This window comes from Zootoca vivipara, chromosome 5, assembly GCF_963506605.1.
Source record: "Zootoca vivipara chromosome 5, rZooViv1.1, whole genome shotgun sequence".
Lineage (NCBI taxonomy): Eukaryota > Metazoa > Chordata > Lepidosauria > Squamata > Lacertidae > Zootoca > Zootoca vivipara.
Window position 1 is genome coordinate 574,434 of NC_083280.1, and position 19,692 is coordinate 594,125.

The window sequence follows — 19,692 nt, forward strand, 5'->3', positions numbered from 1 at the left end:
AAGATTTGTAGTTCATGCTCTGTCTTATGTTGATTTCATCTTAAATCAGTAGTTCCCAAAATGGGTTGTACCCCCTCCGTAGTCAATGGGATTACCTGGTTGGGGGCGGGGGGGGGTGCGCTAAGAGGCAAGGGGGCTGCCAAGGGGCACTGGAGGTGTCAATGGCTACCGAATTTTGAAAAGCCAGTATCACTGGACAAAGCTCATCAGTTTTGTTGAATTACATTAGCTAAGTAGTTTTAACTGGATTATGAATAAATGTGAAATTAATTGTTCCCTTTTTGAATTTTATTGCATTATTATCTTGCCAAATCACTGTTCTGAATAATAATAATAATAATAATAATAATAATAATAATAATAATAATAGGTGGCACTGGGGATGAGTTTATGCAACCAAGTGAGTAGCGGCCCAGAAATGTTTTGGAACCATTTTCTTAAATAGATGGAATGATTTGGGTATTTGGTTTTTTTTTTTAAATGGGAGAAAGCATGGTAAACAAACAGGCTAAAAATAGTGCAGCCCAAGCCAAGGCCTGTTTACCCAGAAGGAAAACCCCGCTTGGTCCAAGTGTGTGCAGGATTGCAGCGGAAGCCATGACAAAGGAACAGGGCACTGCCAGAATGTTTATTCTGGCTGTGTGCAGAAGTCAGTGATCTGCTAGAGAAGAAAGAGGGGTTTCCTAGTGACAAGCAACTGGCTTTCCAAGGAGAGAGGAGCGAAGCGCAGCGATTTCTCAGCTCTCGGCCAACTTGCTCTGACCTCTGGAAAACTTTCCCTGGGACTTGCCAGCCCGCCTGGATTCCATCAGGACCAGGACCAGAAGCAGACGCAGACAGAAAATAGCATGTTTAAAAAACAGCCAGTCTTTTAAAAAAGAGGAAAATGGAAGCTTGTACAATCCAGTTACTATAACACCCTGAAAGCTCAAAAAACACTTTAAAAAGATGTATGTCCCCCAGTTCTTATCTTGGTTGGTATGAAGCTGAGATAGAGGAACCTGACAAATTCAGTTTTTCTCTGTTCCTTGTTTCCCCAGTCTTAAATTCAGCTACAGGTAGGTAGCCGTGTTGGTCTGAGTCGAAGCAAAATAAAAAAATTCCTTCAGTAGCACCTTAAAGACCAACTAAGTTTATATTTTGGTATGAGCTTTCGTGTGCATGCACACTTCTTCAGGTATCTGAAGGTGCTACTTTAAGGTGCTACTGAAGGAATTTTTTTATTTAAATTCAGCTCTCCATGCTTCCACATCAATTTGCAAATTTCTTTGTGAAAAGTCCCCATGAGCCTTTCAGTGCGAATCTCTCCTAATGCTTGTGTGCAATTTTGCCCAATATGCGCATCTTTTTGCAAAACAATTCCCCCCCAAAATATGCATTTCTTTGCATGTCATTTTCACTCATATTTGCATTGATGTGGACACTTCACCCCCAGGTTATGCTTTTTTGGACCTGCTAACTTGTCTGGAGAACTCTGTTGCAAAATCCGGAGAAGTGTGTGTTTTGAAAGATGGCAGAGGTTTGCTTCTTTGTTGTTTTGGAAAAAGCAAATTGGGTAATTTGCCTTTGAATGCAAATAGAACAATCCAATTTCTCCCTCCCTCAACAAGCCCTCCCCAACCAAACCTGCCTGGCTGAGCTCTTGCGATCCTGGCTTCTACTAGCCAGAATTTACACCAGCAACTGAGAATCATAGAATCATAGAGTTGGAAGAGACCACAAGGGCCATCCAGTCCAACCCCCTGCCAAGCAGGAAACACCATCAAAGCATTCTTGACATATGGCTGTCAAGCCTCTGCTTAAAGGTAAAGGTAAAGGGACCCCTGACCATTAGGTCCAGTCGTGACCGACTCTGGGGTTGCGCGCTCATCTCGCATTATTGGCTGAGGGAGCCGGCGTATAGCTTCCAGGTCATGTGGCCAGCATGACAAAGCCGCTTCTGGCAAACCAGAGCAGCACACGGAAACGCCGTTTACCTTCCCGCTGTAGCGGTTCCTATTTATCTACTTGCACTTTGACGTGCTTTCGAACTGCTAGGTTGGCAGGAGTTGGGACCAAGCAACGGGAGCTCACCCCGTCACAGGGATTCGAACCGCCGACCTTCTGATCAGCAAGCCCTAGGCTCAGTGGTTTAACCACAGCGCCACCTGGGTCCCTGCTTAAAGACCTCCAAAGAAGGAGACTCCACCACACTCCTTGGCAGCAAATTCCACTGCCGAACAGCTCTTACTGTCAGGAAGTTCTTCCTAATGTTTAGGTGGAATCTTCTTTCTTGTAGCTTGAATCCATTGCTCCGTGTACGCTTCTCTGGAGCAGCAGAAAACAATATTTCTCCCTCCTCCTTATGACATCCTTTCATATATTTGAACATGGCTATCATATCACCCCCCCCCCCTTAACCTTCTCTTCTCCAGGCTAAACATACCCAGCTCCCTAAGCCGTTCCTCATAAGGCATCGTTTCCAAGCCTTTGACCATTTTGGTTGCCCTCCTCTGGACACGTTCCAGCTTGTCAGTATCCTTCCTGAACTGTGATGCCCAGAACTGGACACAGTACTCCAGGTGAGGTCTGACCAGAGCAGAATACAGTGGTACTATTACTTCCCTTGATCTAGATGCTATACTCCTCTTGATGCAGCCCAGAATTGCATTGGCTTTTTGAGCTGCTGAATCAAATCTGAGCAGATGCTGCTGGCATAATCAGTGATAGGGGAGCTCATGGATGGGTCTAAGCAGAGATCACGTAGCAGTGGCAGAACACATACTTTCCACATGCAACCTGGTCCCAGGTTCAATTCTTCAGTTGAAAGGAACTTGGCTGGCAGGGCATTGGCCCCAAAACCTGGAGAAGTGATGCTACTAGACAGGGCAGAATGTACCAGTGCCCTGCCCTGGTGCGAATTAGCATCATATGCCATATTTGCAACAAAGGCAGACACCTCTTGTACCGCACCGATTCAGATTTCGCCACACGAGGAGCTCTGCATAGTGTGAAAGGTTTGCATCTAAAACAGGAGGGTGAGAAGCTTAAAGATTTCAGCGCAGTCTAGGTACCTGGTTGGCAAGACGGCAGGCGTGTTCCCAGCTCTGCGCTTCTCCATAGCCCTCTGGCATCACAGGTGTAGGTACCTGGGGAAAATCAAAACACAAGCTCTGGACAGGAATCATACCACTAGGTGGTGCTGTCGCAATGTCTTACCGGTTTCCTTCAGTCTATAAGGACATAAGGAGAGTCTGCTGGATCAGGCCAATAGCCCATCCAGTCCAGCATCCTGTTCTCACAGTTGCCTGTGGAAAACCAGCAAACAGGATCTGAGCACGAGAGCATCTCTCCCCCTCCTGTGGCTCCCAGGAAGCAGCTGGGATTCAGAAGCATCGCTGCCTCCAACCGTGGAGGCAGGGCAGAGCCATCCTGGCTAGCAGACACCTGTGACCCACAGCAGAGCCGGACCAGAGTCTCCCCCTGAAATTCCACCCCAAGGCTGGAACCTCTCTCTGATTGGCTACAAAGTCAGCTGGCCACAAAAGGGGGAGGAGCAGCACTTTGGGAGAGAGAATAAAAGGGGCTGTTTCTGAGGGAGAGAGTTTGATAGGGCTAAGGGATCATAGAATCGTAGAGTTGGAAGAGACCACGAGGGCCATCCAGTCCAACCCCCTGCCAAGCAGGAAACACCATCAAAGCATTCTTGACATATGGCTGTCAAGCCTCTGCTTAAAGACCTCCAAAGAAGGAGACTCCACCACACTCCTTGGTAGCAAATTCCACTGCCGAACAGCTCTTACTGTCAGGAAGTTCTTCCTAATGTTTAGGTGGAATCTTCTTTCTTGAAGTTTGAATCCATTGCTCCGTGTCCGCTTCTCTGGAGCAGCAGAAAACAATCTCTCTCCCTCCTCTATATGACATCCTTTCATATATTTGAACATGGCTATCATATCACGCCTTAACCTTCTCTTCTCCAGGCTAAACATACCCAGCTCCCTAAGCCGTTCCTCATAAGGCATCGTTTCCAGGCCCTTGACCATTTTGGTTGCCCTCTTCTGGACACGTTCCAGCTTATCAGTATCCTTCTTGAACTGTGGTGCCCAGAACTGGACACAGGACTCCAGGTGAAGTCTGACCAGAGCAGAATACAGTGGTACTATTACTTCCCTTGATCTAGATGCTATACTCCTATTGAAGAGATAGGGCTGGATTTGAGAAGATGGATAAGGCTGGATTTGAGAAGAGATAGGGCTGGATTTGAGACGTTAGACAGGGTTTGGGTTGAGAGATAGGGATGGATTTAAGAGGAGAGATAGGGAACAAGATAGGATCTGACTGAGGGAGAAATGGTTCTGAGTTAAGTTAAACACCCACACCAAGGAGACTAACCAGAGCAAGAGGAAAAAGCCTCTCAGATTGGATAGGAAGACTGGGTTGAGGGTCTGGGAAAGGTATACAGAGAGGAGGGTTGTAGGAGGGCTGAGTCTGATCCGGGAGAGGTAGATCCTGTGGGAATTCAGGCTCCCTGGGTCTCATCCTAGCCAGGAGGGGAGAATTCTTCTAGGTACAGAAGAATCCCAAGCCAGTCGCAAGGGGCGAGGGGATCCCCTGGCTCTGTTATACCATTGGGAACCCCTCAGGAGTGGGATTGCTAAGGGAGATGTTTAACTGTCATAACTCAGTAGCAGAAACTGAAGTATAACAACGGATTTTGAGTAAAAAGAGGTGAAGAGAAGCTGTGACTGCAACACCGTGTTCAAGCCTGAGACATACTAGAGTCAGTCAAAGTCAATAAGTTCTACCTGAAAGACTGCATTTCCTAACCCTCTTTGTTTCATTACCTTCTTTTTTGTTTAATAAGCTTTTCCTGTTTGTCTGATCTTTTTCTTTTTCTTTTTTGCCTGAGACTCTAATCATTACGTTTTCCCTCACTAGAATTTCCCATGGTAAATTTGTAAAACTTCGTATTAATTGGCATACAGTGAGGTGTGGGCACTGTATTCAACAGGGAGCAGTTAGCAGGGTGAGTCCGCCAGATATTCCTTGGTGGTAAGAGTTGGATCTCCTCCATGAATTTCTTGAAAGCTCTTTTAAAACCATTCAAGGTGGGGGCCATCACTACCTCCTGTGGGAGGGAGTTCCACACTTTAAATAAGTGTCGTGTGAAGGAGTCCTTTTTAAAAATCTGCCCTAAATCAGACTGGGCAAAATATCCCTGCATTGCAGGGGGGTTGGACTAGATAATACTCATGTTACCTTCCAACTCGACCACTCTAAGGTTCTAAAATTGCATTCCCTCGATTGTTTTGGTTGCTCCCTTCCAAACCTTTCCCCAACCCTATAATCTCCTTTGTGAGGTGAGGCAGGGGCGTACGAAGGGGGGTGCAGGGGGGCGGGCCATCCTGGGTGTCACCCTGATGGGGGGGCGACAAAATGGCGGGCGGCACTCATCACTGCGGGGCCTGCAGTGCGCAGGATCCACTCGTCTCGGCGCCCGCAGGCTCCGCGCTGTCCGCCCACTGCCTCCCCCCCCCAGCTGTAGGACGGCTAAGGCCCCACTGTGCACCCCGTTCCTATGGGTGCCGCACGTCCTATGCTGTCCCTATGGGCGCCACATTCCCTGTGGCACAGCACCTATAGGGACAGCACGGGGTACGCAGTGTCCATAGGGACTAGGACGGGGTACGCCGCGGCGCCCATAAGGACTAAGACGGGGTATGCCAAGCACCCAAAGGGACAGCACGGTGTGACCTTGTTCCTATGGGCGCCGCGCCCCTGCCTGTATGGGTCCTGTGCCCTGTCCTTATGGGCAGTTCACCCCGCCCCTGGGCACGCCGCCCCAGGTACCCGAGAGCCTTCCTCCGCCGCTGAGGTGAGGCAACCAGAACTGTACAAAATATTCCAAATGCGGTCGAAGTCTATAGCCAGCGATGAAGAAGACTGCTGAGGGAGGAGAGGAATAGAGATGGGTTGGAAACTGGGGTGAACCTCTGCTTGAAAAAGAGGGCTTTGCATGCAGCCATCCCCACTAGTAGCCACTGGTCGCCTTATCGTCCATGACACAAGAGATGTCTTAGGAGCGCAAGGAAGCAGCCCCAGGCAACAGGCATGCCACAGGATATTGCTAGACGGAGACAAAATCAAGACTTTTGCAGCGCTGCTGTCAGAAGGGGAGGCTGGAATGCAACTAAGTCTTTCAGGCCCTGAAGGGGAAGGAAGGTGATTTCCTAAGAATGCAATGCATGTCCTGCCTCTCTTCACAGGAAGACCGAAGACAGGAGGAGAATTCTCAATGGTGGTTACAGTGGCTTCTGAGCCAGGGCCTGGATCCTGCCTGGCAGCCACATACTTATAAGCAAATCGAATGTGAGATTAGCCTTCTGCTCAGTGGAACAGGAGCCATTTTTGAAAACAATTGGAAAACTGCACTGAGGGTTTGGGTGTTGGTGACTACACTGGCGCTGACCAGTACATGCCCACAGAAGCCAGCTCAAAGTGAACTACTACACCATAATGCTGCCGGATTCCCCCTCCTAGAGCTCCTCTCAGAATATAATGCATCTGCTTAACATGCTCTTACATCCCCACCCTATGTTTGCCAATGACTATGAGCCACAACAGCTAGTGGAGCCTCCATGTACAGGGGCACCGTACCTGCAAATATTGGATAACTTAATGTGGACAAATAGCCATCGTGCTCTGCTTGCGGGATTCCTACCCTGGTAGCAGCCTTTAGAAGGCAACTCTTGAGCACAGGCTCCTGAACCAGCTACATTTCTTGACCCGGCCCATCTTACTAGCTCTTTGTGGTCTTCTGTGAATGCAGCCTATCCCTTGTCCAGTCGCTGCTGCCACCCAGCATGCAAACCGGACCCCCCCCCCCCCCGCACGGCAGCCGCTCTCACCTGTGACGTTGGGGATTATCTCGTAGTACGGTTGCTGGCAGGAATACTGGATCGCCGACTGGTACGTAGTCAGGTTGTCTCGTGTAGAGAAGGTGACAAAGCCGTGGTCCAGCTCTCGTGGCGCCTTGCAGTCTGCAACTGGAAAGCCGAGCAGAAGGGAGGGTTTGGGGGGGAAAAGCCTCTTGAGAATTAATTTGGAGTCTTGTGGCTCTCCAGCGATCCCCTGTTTTGCTAAGCCTCACTGCCCCCTTCCAAAAAGTCCAGGGTCCACCTCTGTAATGCCAGTCGGTCAAGGAGGGAAATTGCAGCTACTAGTCAGATTGCAGATGGAGGCTGGTTATAGAGAGCAGACAATTTGCTTGCTACAATAGCACAACTCTACTGGCTGTGCCCATCTGTTTCCACTGGCGGAGGAAGGGGGTGCGGCCCGCCCTGGGTGTCATCCCTGAGGGGGGTGGCATCGCTGTGTCACCCCCGCCATGCTCACCATGCGGGTGGCACCCCCCCCGGACGCTTGCCATTGCAGGCGGCTATGCCCGCTCACGCGCGCCGGCTAGCCCCCCCCCCTGCACCGCTGCGGGTGCCAGAGCAGGTAGCTCTATCTCTGCCTGTTTCTGGGCACAATTCAAAATGCTAGTTACAGCTTACAAAACCCTCCACGACTTAGGTCCAGGCTATCTGAAGGACTGCATCCCCTTACATGAACTTGCCCAGGTTTTGAGATCTTCAGTGCAAGCCCTTCTCTTGGTCCCAGGAGAGGGCCTTCTTGGTGGTGGCTGCTCCCAGGCAACTTTGGAACTCCCTGCCTAGAGAAGTTAGCATGGTTCCCTCCTTGCTATGCTTTCAGCTGGCAGACGAAGGCTTTCTTGTTCCAACAGGCTTTGGGAAACGTACTGCTTTTAATGAAAGAGCTGGTGCTGTGCTGTTTTATCCTAATTTCCTGTGTCTTAGGTATTGGCCCAGTGGGTGCCGGATTTACATATATAAGCTAAATAAGCTATAGCTTAGGGCCCCACTCTCTCGGGCCCTCCAAAAAATTTTTAAGGGAAAAACCCACTGGATGTACATTTCCAAAATATAAGATAAAAACAAATAAAATAAAACCTACATTCAGCAACAGTGTGTATTTCACTATTTATATACTTCTTCTTAATTGTATTTCAGTTCAACAATTACTTTGATAAAATACATATTTTGTGATTTGCAAATGGCTTGAGATACCTATTGGGTCCATAAATCACCATCTAGCATCTATTCAACACAAGAAACAGTGACAAGTTTGTTGTTGACAAAGGACAGCTGGACATAGAAAGGGCCCCATTACCTTCAGGAGCTGAGGGCCTCCTCAAAGCTAAATCTGGCCCTGAGTGGATGACATGCAACAAAGCCGAGTGGTGGGAGAATCAGGGCAACACAAAAGGAAGGGCTGCTTCACACAGCACAGAGTTGAACTGCGGAACTCATTGCTGCAGCATGCGGTGATGGTCATCAACTCGCACGACTTTAAAAGGGACAATAAGACTAGCCCAGAGGTACAGCTCTGAATGCTGCTTGCTGGGAAGCATGAATGGGAACTGGCAACTTCACCGAAGGCCTGCTTGTAGGCTCCCCAGAGGCACCTTATTGACATGGGCCTGATCCAGCCCCAGGGCTCTTCTTCCTATGGTCTGATGCTTAAGGGTGGGAGCTGTGATGGAAGAAAATCCACGCCAGGATGCAATGCAGTCCTCAGGCTTGCACTGGGACGGGGAGGGAGCCAGTTATAAAGTCGCATGTTCCTTGCAGCTTACTGGATAGGAAAAAACGATGGGCTGACTTTTTGCAGTCTGGAATGATTGCACTTTGTACGGATGGCAATTTGCATACTACTGCATTCTTGAGTGACAGATGACTGCTTCTGAGCCTCCGTGCAGAGGAAAGTCTGTTTGCGTAGAAGAAAGTCTGAAGCTCCCCAGGCCCCACTCCCCAGAGAGGCCGGGGCTGTGCTTTGAAAGGGTTGCACAATTTGTTCTTATTTAACACCGACAGGTTTAATTTAATTGGTTTAACTTGCATCCCTGATTCCAGTTACACAAGAGTGTACACACTCTCTGTTTGAGTGTCGATGTGCTTCCTCCCCCCCCCCCCCCGGAAGCAAGTAATTTGTTCTATATTGGCTGCACAACATTTCCCCACCTTTTTTTTGCAGGATCTAGAATCATTGTCTGGGAACACAGGGGGGCCTGAAAGAGGGCCAACTCCCCTACCAACTGTGTCCAGTTCTGGGCACCACAGTTCAAGAAGGATACTGACAAGCTGGAACGTGTCCAGAAGAGGGCAACCAAAATGGTCAAAGGCCTGGAAACGATGCCTTATGAGGAACGACTTGGGGAGCTGGGTATGTTTAGCCTGGAGAAGAGAAGGTTGAGGGGTGATATGATAGCCATGTTCAAATATATGAAAGGATGTCATATGGAGGAGGGAGAAAGATTATTTTCTGCTGCTCCAGAGAAGCAGACACGGAGCTATGGATTCAAGCTACAAGAAAGAAGATTCCACCTAAACATTAGGAAGAACTTCCTGACAGTAAGAGCTGTTCGACAGTGGAATTTGCTGCCAAGGAGTGTGGTGGAGTCTCCTTCTTTGGAGGTCTTTAAGCAGAGGCTTGACAGGCATATGTCAAGAATGCTTTGATGGTGTTTCCTGCTTGGCAGGGGGTTGGACTGGATGGCCCTTGTGGTCTCTTCCAACTCTATGATTCTATGAGGAAACCCAACCGGAAGACGAACTGTATATAGAGGAGGCAGTGATTCTAACATGGTGACCCTTCCTGCCTTTGTTCCTTCTCCCTCCCTGGCAACCTTCTCTGGTGTCCTAATCAGTTGGGGGGAGGTGAAGGCACCCCCCCCCACCCCCCACAGCTGCCTTAATCAGTCTGAGAGATTAGTGCTGGGAACCTTCTTTAATGTTAGAAATGGTTATTGGAGGGTGGGGCATTGAAAGGAGGTGGCTGTCTATAAAATCAACTGCAGTGGTACCTCGACGTACGAATGACTCGACAACCGAATTTTTCGACTTACGAATGGGGCAAATGGCCGCACGCTTACAAATTTCTTGACATCCGAACGGAAACCGCGGCGGTTTTAGATAGGGTTTTTTCGACTTACGGATTTTTCCGTTTCCAATGCATTCCTATGGGAAACCGCGTTTCCAATGGCGCTTTTCGACTTACGAATTTTGCGACCTATGAAGGTGCCTTCGGAACGGATTAAATTCGTAAGTCGAGGCACCACTGTGGTTTGGAGAGCTGATTTAGAAGCTTGTGCAGAGCAGTGCAATCTAGGCTACCAGGGGGAGTCACTTCGCCACTTCTTCAGGACTTCCAAGTGGCAGGTAGAAGTGCACGTCCTGGTATGTATATATATCGCTTGCTGGGGGCGTGGGTGACGCTGTGGTCTAAACCACGGAGCCTCTTGGGCTTGCCAATTGGAAGGTTGGCGGTTTGAATCCCCGCAATGGAGTGAGCTCCCGTTGCTCTGTCCCAGCTCCTGCCAACCTAGCAGTTCGAAAGCACGCCAGTGCAAGTAGATAAATAGGTACTGCTGTGGCAGGAAGGTAAACAGTGCTTCCGTGCGCTCTGGTTTCCGTCACAGGGTCCCGTTGCGCCAGAAGTGGTTTAGTCATGCTGGACACATGACCTGGAAAGCTGTCTGCAGACAAACACCGGCTCCCTCGGCCTGAAAGTGAGATGAGCACCGCAACCCCATAGTCGCCTTTGACTGGACTTAACCCTCCAGGGGTCCTTTACCTTTTTCCTTACCTTATATATTGAATCATAGAATCATAGAATCATAGAATCATAGAATCATAGAGTTGGAAGAGACCACAAGGGCCATCCAGTCCAACCCCCTGCCAAGCAGGAAACACCATCAAAGCATTCCTGACAGATGGCTGTCAAGCTTCTGCTTAAAGACCTCCAAAGAAGGAGACTCCACCACACTCCTTGGCAGCAAATTCCACTGCCGAACAGCTCTTACTGTCAGGAAGTTCTTCCTAATGTTTAGGTGGAATCTTCTTTCTTGTAGTTTGAATCCGTTGCTCCGTGTCCGCTTCTCTGGAGCAGCAGAAAACAACCTTTCTCCCTCCTTTATATGACATCCTTTTATATATTTGAACATGGTTATCATATCACCCCTTAACCTTCTCTTCTCCAGGCTAAACATACCCAGCTCCCTAAGCCGTTCCTCATAAGGCATCGTTTCCAGGCCTTTGACCATTTTGGTTGCCCTCTTCTGGACACGTTCCAGCTTATCAGTATCCTTCTTGAACTGTGGTGCCCAGAACTGGACACAATTGCTTGCTATTTAGGAATAAAATCTTCTCCTCACTCACTTGTGTTCTGTATTGCTTCTGAATTTCAAACAAAAGAACCGTCTTGCATTTGGGAAGACACCAACTTTCTTCAGGGTCATCAGAGGTGATAAAATATACCCTCCTCGGACGGGTTGCATGCACACAACCTGAGACTTCTTTTGCATATCTTCCTTTTTCAGGAGATAGCAGCCTGGCAGGGATTTGCCCCTCCTCCCTTGCCTGACCAGTCTCTGCTTCCACCTCTGACAGGTCCTGTGCCCCCCCTCCTATCTGTCCTTGGCAGCTCTGCACCTTTCTTCCCTCCCTCCCCCCCCCCCGCCCTGGCTCCTGGATGGCACTGAACTCCATAAATCGCTGCCCCTCCCCTCTCCTGACTCAGTCTCCAGCCCACTTGCCTCTGCACCAGAGCCCTGCCAGTCCCTGACATTGGGTCCCTCTGGGGTCGTGGTGCCAAAGGCTGGGCCATACCTGGCACTAGCCCCAGGTGGCAGAGCAGCTGGAAGGAAAAAAGGCATGGCCCACGTGCCATTTGAATTCAGCATTTGCCGTCCTGAAAGCATCCAATTTTCTCTCAGTGGCGTCCTACCCTTCAGAATTGAGGTCAACGAGGAACAGAGAACTCTATGCAGCAAAAAAGCTTCCCTGAAACTGAAAACTTTGAATAGTAGGATTTTAATCACCGGGAAATGGGGGGGGGCAGCAAAGGAAGGAAGGAAGGTGCAAGGAACTCAGTAAACTTGTGAGAGAAGAAATTTGCAAGGGAAGAGGTGAGATGCAAAGAACTATGTTAATTAATGGGAAATGAACGCCCACGGTAAGAAGCTTGACCTATTTTTAGTTGGTTGGAGTTGCATATTTAAATCCGGCATTGGAAGAGAAATTGCAAGGGGGAATTTCTGCATAAGGAATGGAGAGAACAGGTGAGTTGATCCACAGATGGACCCATTTCTGGCTGAGTAGCTAATGCACATAGGAAGATGTGTCATACTACGTTTCCGAGCACAAGTGTTGGTGCTGACCTCGGTCCAGTATACCTGAAGGAGCGTCTCCACCCCTATCGTTCTGCCCGGACACTGAGGTCCAGCTCCGAGGGCCTTCTGGCAGTTCCCTCACTGCGAGAAGCAAAGATACAAAGAACCAAGCAGAGGGCCTTCTCGGTAGTGGCACCCACCCTGTGGAACACCCTCCCATCGGATGTCAAAGAGATAAACAACTACCTGACATTTAGAAAACACCTAAAGGCAGCCTTGTTTAGGGAAGTTTTTAATCTGTGATATTTGATGTATTTTAATGTTTGTTGGAAGCTGCCCAGAGTGGCAGGGGAAGAATAAATTATTATTATTATTATTATTATTATTATTATTACTACTACTACTACTACTACTACTATTGGCCCAACTAGGGCAGTATCATCTACTCTGACTTGCAGCAGCTCTCCAGGGTTTCAGACTGGGCTCCTTCCCAACCCCGACCAGAGATGCAACGTTCGGGGACCTCCTGCATGCAAAGTGGATGCTCTGCCACTGAACTATGCCCTTGGTCCACTGGGGGGTGGACTAGATGGTCCTTGGGGGTCCCTTCCAACTCCACAGTTCAGTTTTTCATTGGCTCACACAGAATTCTGGTTTCAGGGCGTGTTTATTCATCTGCAGGCAACTATTGGCGACTGTTCTGGCCAAACCCCCTATAGGGTCCAGCACATGGCACCACCGGGATCTCCCACATAGCATAGTTGGGGAAAAATGGAAGGGGAACGGACTCATAAAAATAAAATACTGTACGGAATTTATTCCAGCACCTATTTCCTCAGCTTATATGGATCTTTCTCACGCTTCTGAGAGGCTTCGAGTAAGCGCATTTGAGCCAGGGAGGAAGGAATTTGGTCTCTTTGACGTTAGCCAACTGTTTAGTCTTGTCTTTCCCACCAACAAGCGCATTTTGGGAAGAAACGATAGCAAAGGCTGAGGAAGGCCAGGCCAGGGTATATCACATGGATTTCTCAAAGCAGAGAATGTCCGTTGCATAAGAGAGATTGCCAGAGACAGGAATCACTGTTTGCCTTTCTAAGATTTGGGTACTGGTGATTGGGAAGCAATGAGTAGGGAGAACGAGCTAAAATGGTTCCCCCCCCCCTTCTCGGATTGCGCCATAGAGTTGATGACCTGTAGGCTGGAGAGACCCAGCGTACTTCTTGGAATGGGCTCATAAACAACTCCCCCAAACTTCAGCAAAGAAAGATAAATTTGAACCATCCCATCATGGAAAAAATTAATTCACCTAAGTGCAGATCTAGCCACATCTCCCGACACATGGAGAGAGTAGCTCTGTGCTGTTTGGCAGGATTTTATCTTATATACAACACATACAGACACCCAGGACTCGCTCTCCATGGTACAATGTGAAATTTGGCTTTCCTAATTATAGAATCATAGAATTGTAGAGTTGGAAGGGACCCGAGGGCCATCTAGTCCGACCCCTTTGCAATGCAGGAATCCCTGACAGGTGGTCACCCAACCTCTGCTTAAAAGTCTCTAGGGAAGGAGAAGTGTCCACCTCTCAAGGGAGTCTGTTCCACTTTCCAACAGCTCTTACACCAGAAAGTCCTTCCTGATGTTGAGTCAGAATCTCCTTTCTTGCAACTTGAAGCCATGGGTTCGAGTCCTACCCTCCAGAGCAGGAGAAAACAAGCTTGCTCTCATGTGACAGCCCTTCAGATATTTGAAGATGGCTCTCATATCACCTTGTACTCTACCAGCATAATGTGACACCTCTTCTCAATATGCCGCACTGCTGTTTTTGTACGTTTATTATTTTCATTGTATCCATCTGTTTGATTTACTTCAATAATTTTTTTTTAAAGGAAAGAAATTGAGCATAAAATGGCAGCGGTGGGTGGCCATGGAAACAAGCAAAGGGACCAGAAATGCCCCCACATATGTCCTGCATACTTATGAGACAGCTGATTCCACCCCTTTTCTTGAGCAGAGATCCTGTCATTGAGTAATCTCAGTTTCTCTGCATTCCTCTACGCAAAGGGCTGCTCTCATCACACTCAGCCAAGAGAAACAGATGGGCTGCTATGTGCCGTGGTGAAGGCTGGGGGTGGGGGGTGGGGAGGCAATGTTTCCCTCTCTGAGTTGTCCCCAGAGTATTCTCCCAGGGACGGATTTGCTTTGCCAACGTGGAGGCGACAGATTTTCACAGTGGGCCAAGCAGATGGCCTGTGCTTCCTCCTCCTCTGCCGCCACCTCCAGATGTCTGGTGGAAAATATGAAGGCTGAAATCACATGTGCGCTTACAACTGCCCTGAGCATCATTTGGGAACCTTCCCCTGCGTTTCTTGAGGCACATTGCTGACGTTGCCAAAGGCGATGCTTTACCCATTTCAGGTGACAGCTCACCTGGTGAACGAGAAAAGCCTTGTGGCATGAGGCTAGTCTAGTCCACTTGGGAAGACGGGCAAACTAAAACCAGTGTACTGGAAGAAGCAAAGATCGCCAGTGTCGAAGCAATGATTCTTCAACATCAACTTCATTGGACTGGATGTTGTGTGGATGCCTGATGATCGTCTTCCAAAGCAACTATTCCGAACTTAAAAATGGAAAGCGTAATGCTGACGGTCAACAAAAGAGGTTTAAAGACTCTCTCAAGGCAAATTAAAAAAAATAGTATTATGCACACCGACAACTGGGAAACACTGCCTGCTAGCGCTCCAGTTGGAGAACAGCCTTTCCCAAAGGTGTCATGGGCTTTGAAGACACTCGAACTCAGGACGCAAGGGAGAAACGTGCTAAAAGGAGGAAGGCACGCTTGGCAAATCCACACCGTGATCAACTCCCACCTGGAAACCAATGTCTCCACTATGGAAGGACGTGTGGATCCAGAATTGGCCTCCACAGTTACTTACAGACCAACTGTTAAAACCGTGTTATGGAAGACAATCTTACTCGGCTACAAATGATCGCCAAAGAAGAAGAAGAAGAGTGATGCATTTAAAGAATTTTATTCCTGTGGGGTTTTTAGGTTTTAGCAGTGTGTTCCTCAGTTTCTTTTCTTTTAACTCTCCTTACTGTCTGCTTGTATTTCTTTTTGTCCATGTTTGTATTCCATTTTGCTCTCCTAATTTGGTCAAATGTTTCCATTTCTCTGAAGAAAGCCTTCTTGCCTCTAATGGCTTCTTTTGATTCTACTCATTAATCAAACTGGCACCCTCTTGGCCCTTGTGGCACCTTTCTCAATCTCCAGTAGACATCTAGCTGAATTTGTCCTATTTTGGCTTTAAATACCGCCCCCACCCCACAGCATTTTGAAGAGATTTGACCCTCTCCAAGCGGTGTTGGACAAAGGACACATATTGCCCCCGAGACTGTCAGTATTTTGCAGGATAAATTCATGGGCATACCAGGCTTTTAAGTCCAGGCAATGAAAGTGGATTAAAACCCTCTGTCACCTTGTGCAAAAGTCCACTAAAAAGGCCTACAACCCCTGGCTGGAAAGTGCTTTGGAAAGCGTGGGGTGCATTTTCTTAAGCTGATTATGTATCATTTCCCAGAAAATGTTTAAAAATACATTTGTTAAAAAACCAGAAGCCTTTTTACTAGGTGAAGAGTTACCAAGAGAAGACCAAAGACTTTTAATGTATGTAACAACAGCAGCGAGAACGCTGCTAGCCCAGAGATGGAAGGAAGGAGAAATACCAGTAAAAGAATGGCAGATGAAACGGAAGGAGTATGCGGAGATGGTGAAACTGACGGGGAAGATTCGAAACCAGGAAGATCGAGTATTTTCTAAAGACTGGAGCAAATTTGTAATTTCTCTAAAAGACCACTGTAAACAGTTAAAATCACTGGCAGGGGTGTAATGAGACTTGTAAGGTGGAATTTTGTATGCTATTTAATAGATGGATAATGGTAAAAGGTGCAGCAAACTTAATCTTAAACAGGGAACCCATGGAGGGAGGGGAGGAGGTCCAAAGGCTCAAAGGAACCTTGTACTTTAATGTTCGAAATGGTTGTGTTAAAATGTATCAAATTGTGAAAAAACCAATAAAAAAATTATTCTTTTTTTAAAAAGGGTGGGATGAACGAATGAGTAACAGGAAAATGCGTGAGTGCTATGCATGCAAAACAAGGTGAATTGCAAAAGCTCCCCACCAACAAAACAGCACAAATACAACATCTTCCAAGTGGTTCTTTCCATTTCTTAATCCTAGTCCTTGTGAAAATCCATCAACATTTTTAGTGCAAATTTCACCTGATATACACATTCCCCCCCCCGTGTGATTGTGCATCATATACACATATTTTTTTTTGTAAAGCCAGTTTCTTCTAATACAATGCATTCTTGTGTGTTATTTTAACAAACGTACGCATTGCCGTGTCCTCTTTAGCCTGGTATATGCATTTATGTCTGCATTATTTGGCTAGAGACCTGCACTGCAAAATCAGGAGAAGCGTGAATTTTGAAGGATGGCTGCGTCAACGGCTCTCGCATCGCTTCTGAAAGTGTGAATTAGTTAGGTTCACCTTTAAATGTGAACTGAACTGAGTTTATCCCCCACCCATAATTCATAGTGCACCCCTCCAAATACACCATAGAAGTGGCACACCTGGAGTGTTGCACACAACTGGCTTAACAAATTAAACACATCACTGAACGTTCGCATTGCTTTTGATCTTATGACTCAATACATACCCAAGAGCAGGGAGAGTCAAAGTGATGCCCTCCAGATTCTATTGAACTTCAACTACCATCAGCCCCAGCCACCCCAACCAGCTGCCAAGGATGATGGGAGTTGTAGTTCAGCAACATCGAAAGGGCACCGAAAGGCCGAACAGCATAGAATCACAGAATTGTAGAGTTTGAAGGGACCCCCAAGGGTCCTCTAGTCCAACCCCCTGCAATGCAGGAACCACAGCTAATGTGTGAATCAGCTCAATGCCGGCAAAGACATTTGCTTGTGAACTGGCTCTTTCATTACTATGGTCGCTAACAAACCTAAAATGCCTAACTTCTAGATGAGCAGAGTTACCTTGCCTTAATCAATGCATCTCAACTAGGAATTGTAGCTAGGCCACCTTGCAATGTATGCTGATGTGTTCAACCTTCCGGAATTGGAGTGTGATTCGTGGCGAGAGGGTGTGTCCCCTCTGAAATTTAATCTCCTTTTTTAAAATTTGGATGCAGGCCTCATGACAATGGAGAGCGATCTTGGGACTTTACTCCTTTTCCCACATTTGAGTGAGAGGAGCTGGATCTTTTGAGTGGGAGCCCTCTGCTTGAGTCTCTAAGCTAGGGGAGTAATAATTGGACCTGCTCTTTATCTGCCGTTTTGTGTACACTGTTTTGCTATGGCTGCCTGGGTGAATTTTTGCTGAATTGGCAAAATGTCTGTGAAAACGCAGACGTACGGCAAGTAGGGCTTTTTTGTTTTTTTAATGCTTTAACCCCCCCCAAGCACCCAAACTTAACAACTTGCTCCCCCTCCCCCCCAAAACCACATATGCAGATAAAATTGTTGCCTGAGAGACAGAAATCGGGGAGGATCCGCTTTCCCCAACGCTGCATTTTCATGCTAGGAAAAGCTTCGCCTGCTGGATTTCTGCTTGTCAGGCACAGGAGCACCATGCGAAAGAAAAGCTGCCAGCCTTTCAGTCAGCATAATTTTGCATATTAGCAAAAAGTAAAATGAAACTAGTTTTAAAAGGGGGCAGCGCACTTCGGCGATACACAGATCTTTGCAAGGAAGAGTCTTGGGAGCTGTAGTTTCTTAAGGGCGCCAGAGTTCCCTGGAAGACAGGTTGATGGTTAAACCGCTCTAGAAATCGCAGCTCTGGGAGGGGAATAAGAGGCCTCCTACCAATTCTCAGCACCCTTAACACATTACACTTCCCAGGATTCTCTGGGGGAAATCGTGACTGTTTAACGTGGCATCACAGTGCTTTAAGCGCATAGGGCAGGTGGGGCCATAGTCTAACTTCTGCATAAGCTTTCTGCAACCAAATCAAGATGACTGCTCAACAAACAGGACCTCTGGAGGACCCACTGTGGCTTCCATGAGTTGATCTGTAGCTGCACAAGTTTGCACCAGCGCATGGAAGTCAGAAGCGGGGCCTGCCACTACGATCCTATCGCCTCATGCGTTTACTGATGCTTGCTGGATTTGAAGCATCTGAACAGGGCTGCCGCTCACCCCAGACTTGCTTTTCAGATGGTTGAATTCAGGAACGATGGAAGTACAGTAACACCATGTTAAAAGAGAGGCACTTGGACCCTCCATCTCAGTGCTGGGATAAAAGCCCGGAAATGAGTTAACATTGAGCAAAGGGGGGGGGGGAACAGCCCATCACCAAGAGAAGCAGAGTTAGCTCAGCCAGTCCTTGGAAAAAGCAACGTTTTCATTCATGTGGAGGCAGGTATGGCGTGTCCCAAAGCAGAGAGGCAAGCAGCGTCTGAGGAGCAGCACACCTGTGGAAGCCATCCCCGGAGTTACCCCCTGCCCCCTTATGGAGAGCATTTTTGTTTCACACCGTGCATTGATGTCTCTGTTCTGCCTTCTCTCGCCAATCGCAGAGTCAAGAGCATGTCCGAGCAGGAAGAGGATCCCAAGCCCGCAATGAATGCAGAAACAGGGGAGCTGGGCGCCTCCCCTAAAATCGTGAAAGGTGACTGGGGTGGTGGCAGAAGTGGCCCCCAGGTAAGGTCTTTGGACCACCCGCTCTGTGAACGGTGCCATGCGCAAGGCACCTCGGTCAGTCTGCCACGGGCTCCACCTCCTCTTTGATCTCCGTCCTGTTGTCTGTTGTTTCAGCGCCAGCGACTGTTCCGAAGGCAGAAGAAGAAGAAGGGAGGGAGGAAAGGCCAGAGGGGGGGCCAGGAAGGGCAGGAAGCGGAGAAAGAGAAAGCAGGAATTAGTAGTCAGGCAGCGAGAGGGAGAGCATGCAGGAGGCAGCCAGTAACACCAGGAGCCATTCATAAAAGAATGCGCAGCCTCAATTCCCCAAGCAAGGAGGGCAGGTGCTAAGTTATGGATCACATTCAGTCATGCCAAACAGTACCCTGGGGGAGGGGGGGTGAGTCTTGTGTGTTCATTAGTCTGGAATCATTAATCTGGAGTGAGCACCTCACTGAGGCTTCCGAATGCGCAGTTCATGCGCAGTTCATACTGCAAGATCGCCTTGTCCCCATGAGGCCTCTTGCCCAGTTCAATCTGTTGCATACGTAAAACCCGCTCTGCATTTGTAAGAAATTGATTGCTTAGCGTGGCAGCACCTAAACTCTGGAACTCCCCGCCTATTGACACCAGGCAGGCGCCTTCTCTGAGTTCTTTCCGGCACTGGCTAAAGCCATCTGTTGTTTAGAAAACCCCGCCCAGACATGAAGAATGTTGGTGGATGTTTTGATCTCATCCGAGGAACACCCCTTTACGCCAGCGCTTAGGAAAGGATGGAAT

At 48.1% G+C, this 19,692-nt stretch overlaps 1 protein-coding gene across 3 annotated transcripts in view; it reads right to left on the reverse strand.

Moving 5' to 3' along the window:
- The window catches only part of MASP1 (MBL associated serine protease 1), an 87,677-nt gene that overhangs the window by 20,585 nt on the left and 47,400 nt on the right, over window positions 1-19,692 (reverse strand). For 2 of the 3 annotated variants that reach the window (XM_060274242.1, XM_060274241.1), the window contains exons 9-10: window positions 6,888-7,025; window positions 3,054-3,128 (exon numbers count right to left, since the gene is read on the reverse strand). In XM_060274242.1, the coding sequence (XP_060130225.1) occupies window positions 3,054-3,128; window positions 6,888-7,025 (213 nt within the window). Of the gene's footprint in view, window positions 1-3,053; window positions 3,129-6,887; window positions 7,026-17,480; window positions 19,060-19,692 lie in introns of those variants that run through there. The other variant, XM_060274243.1, reaches the window with a different exon arrangement.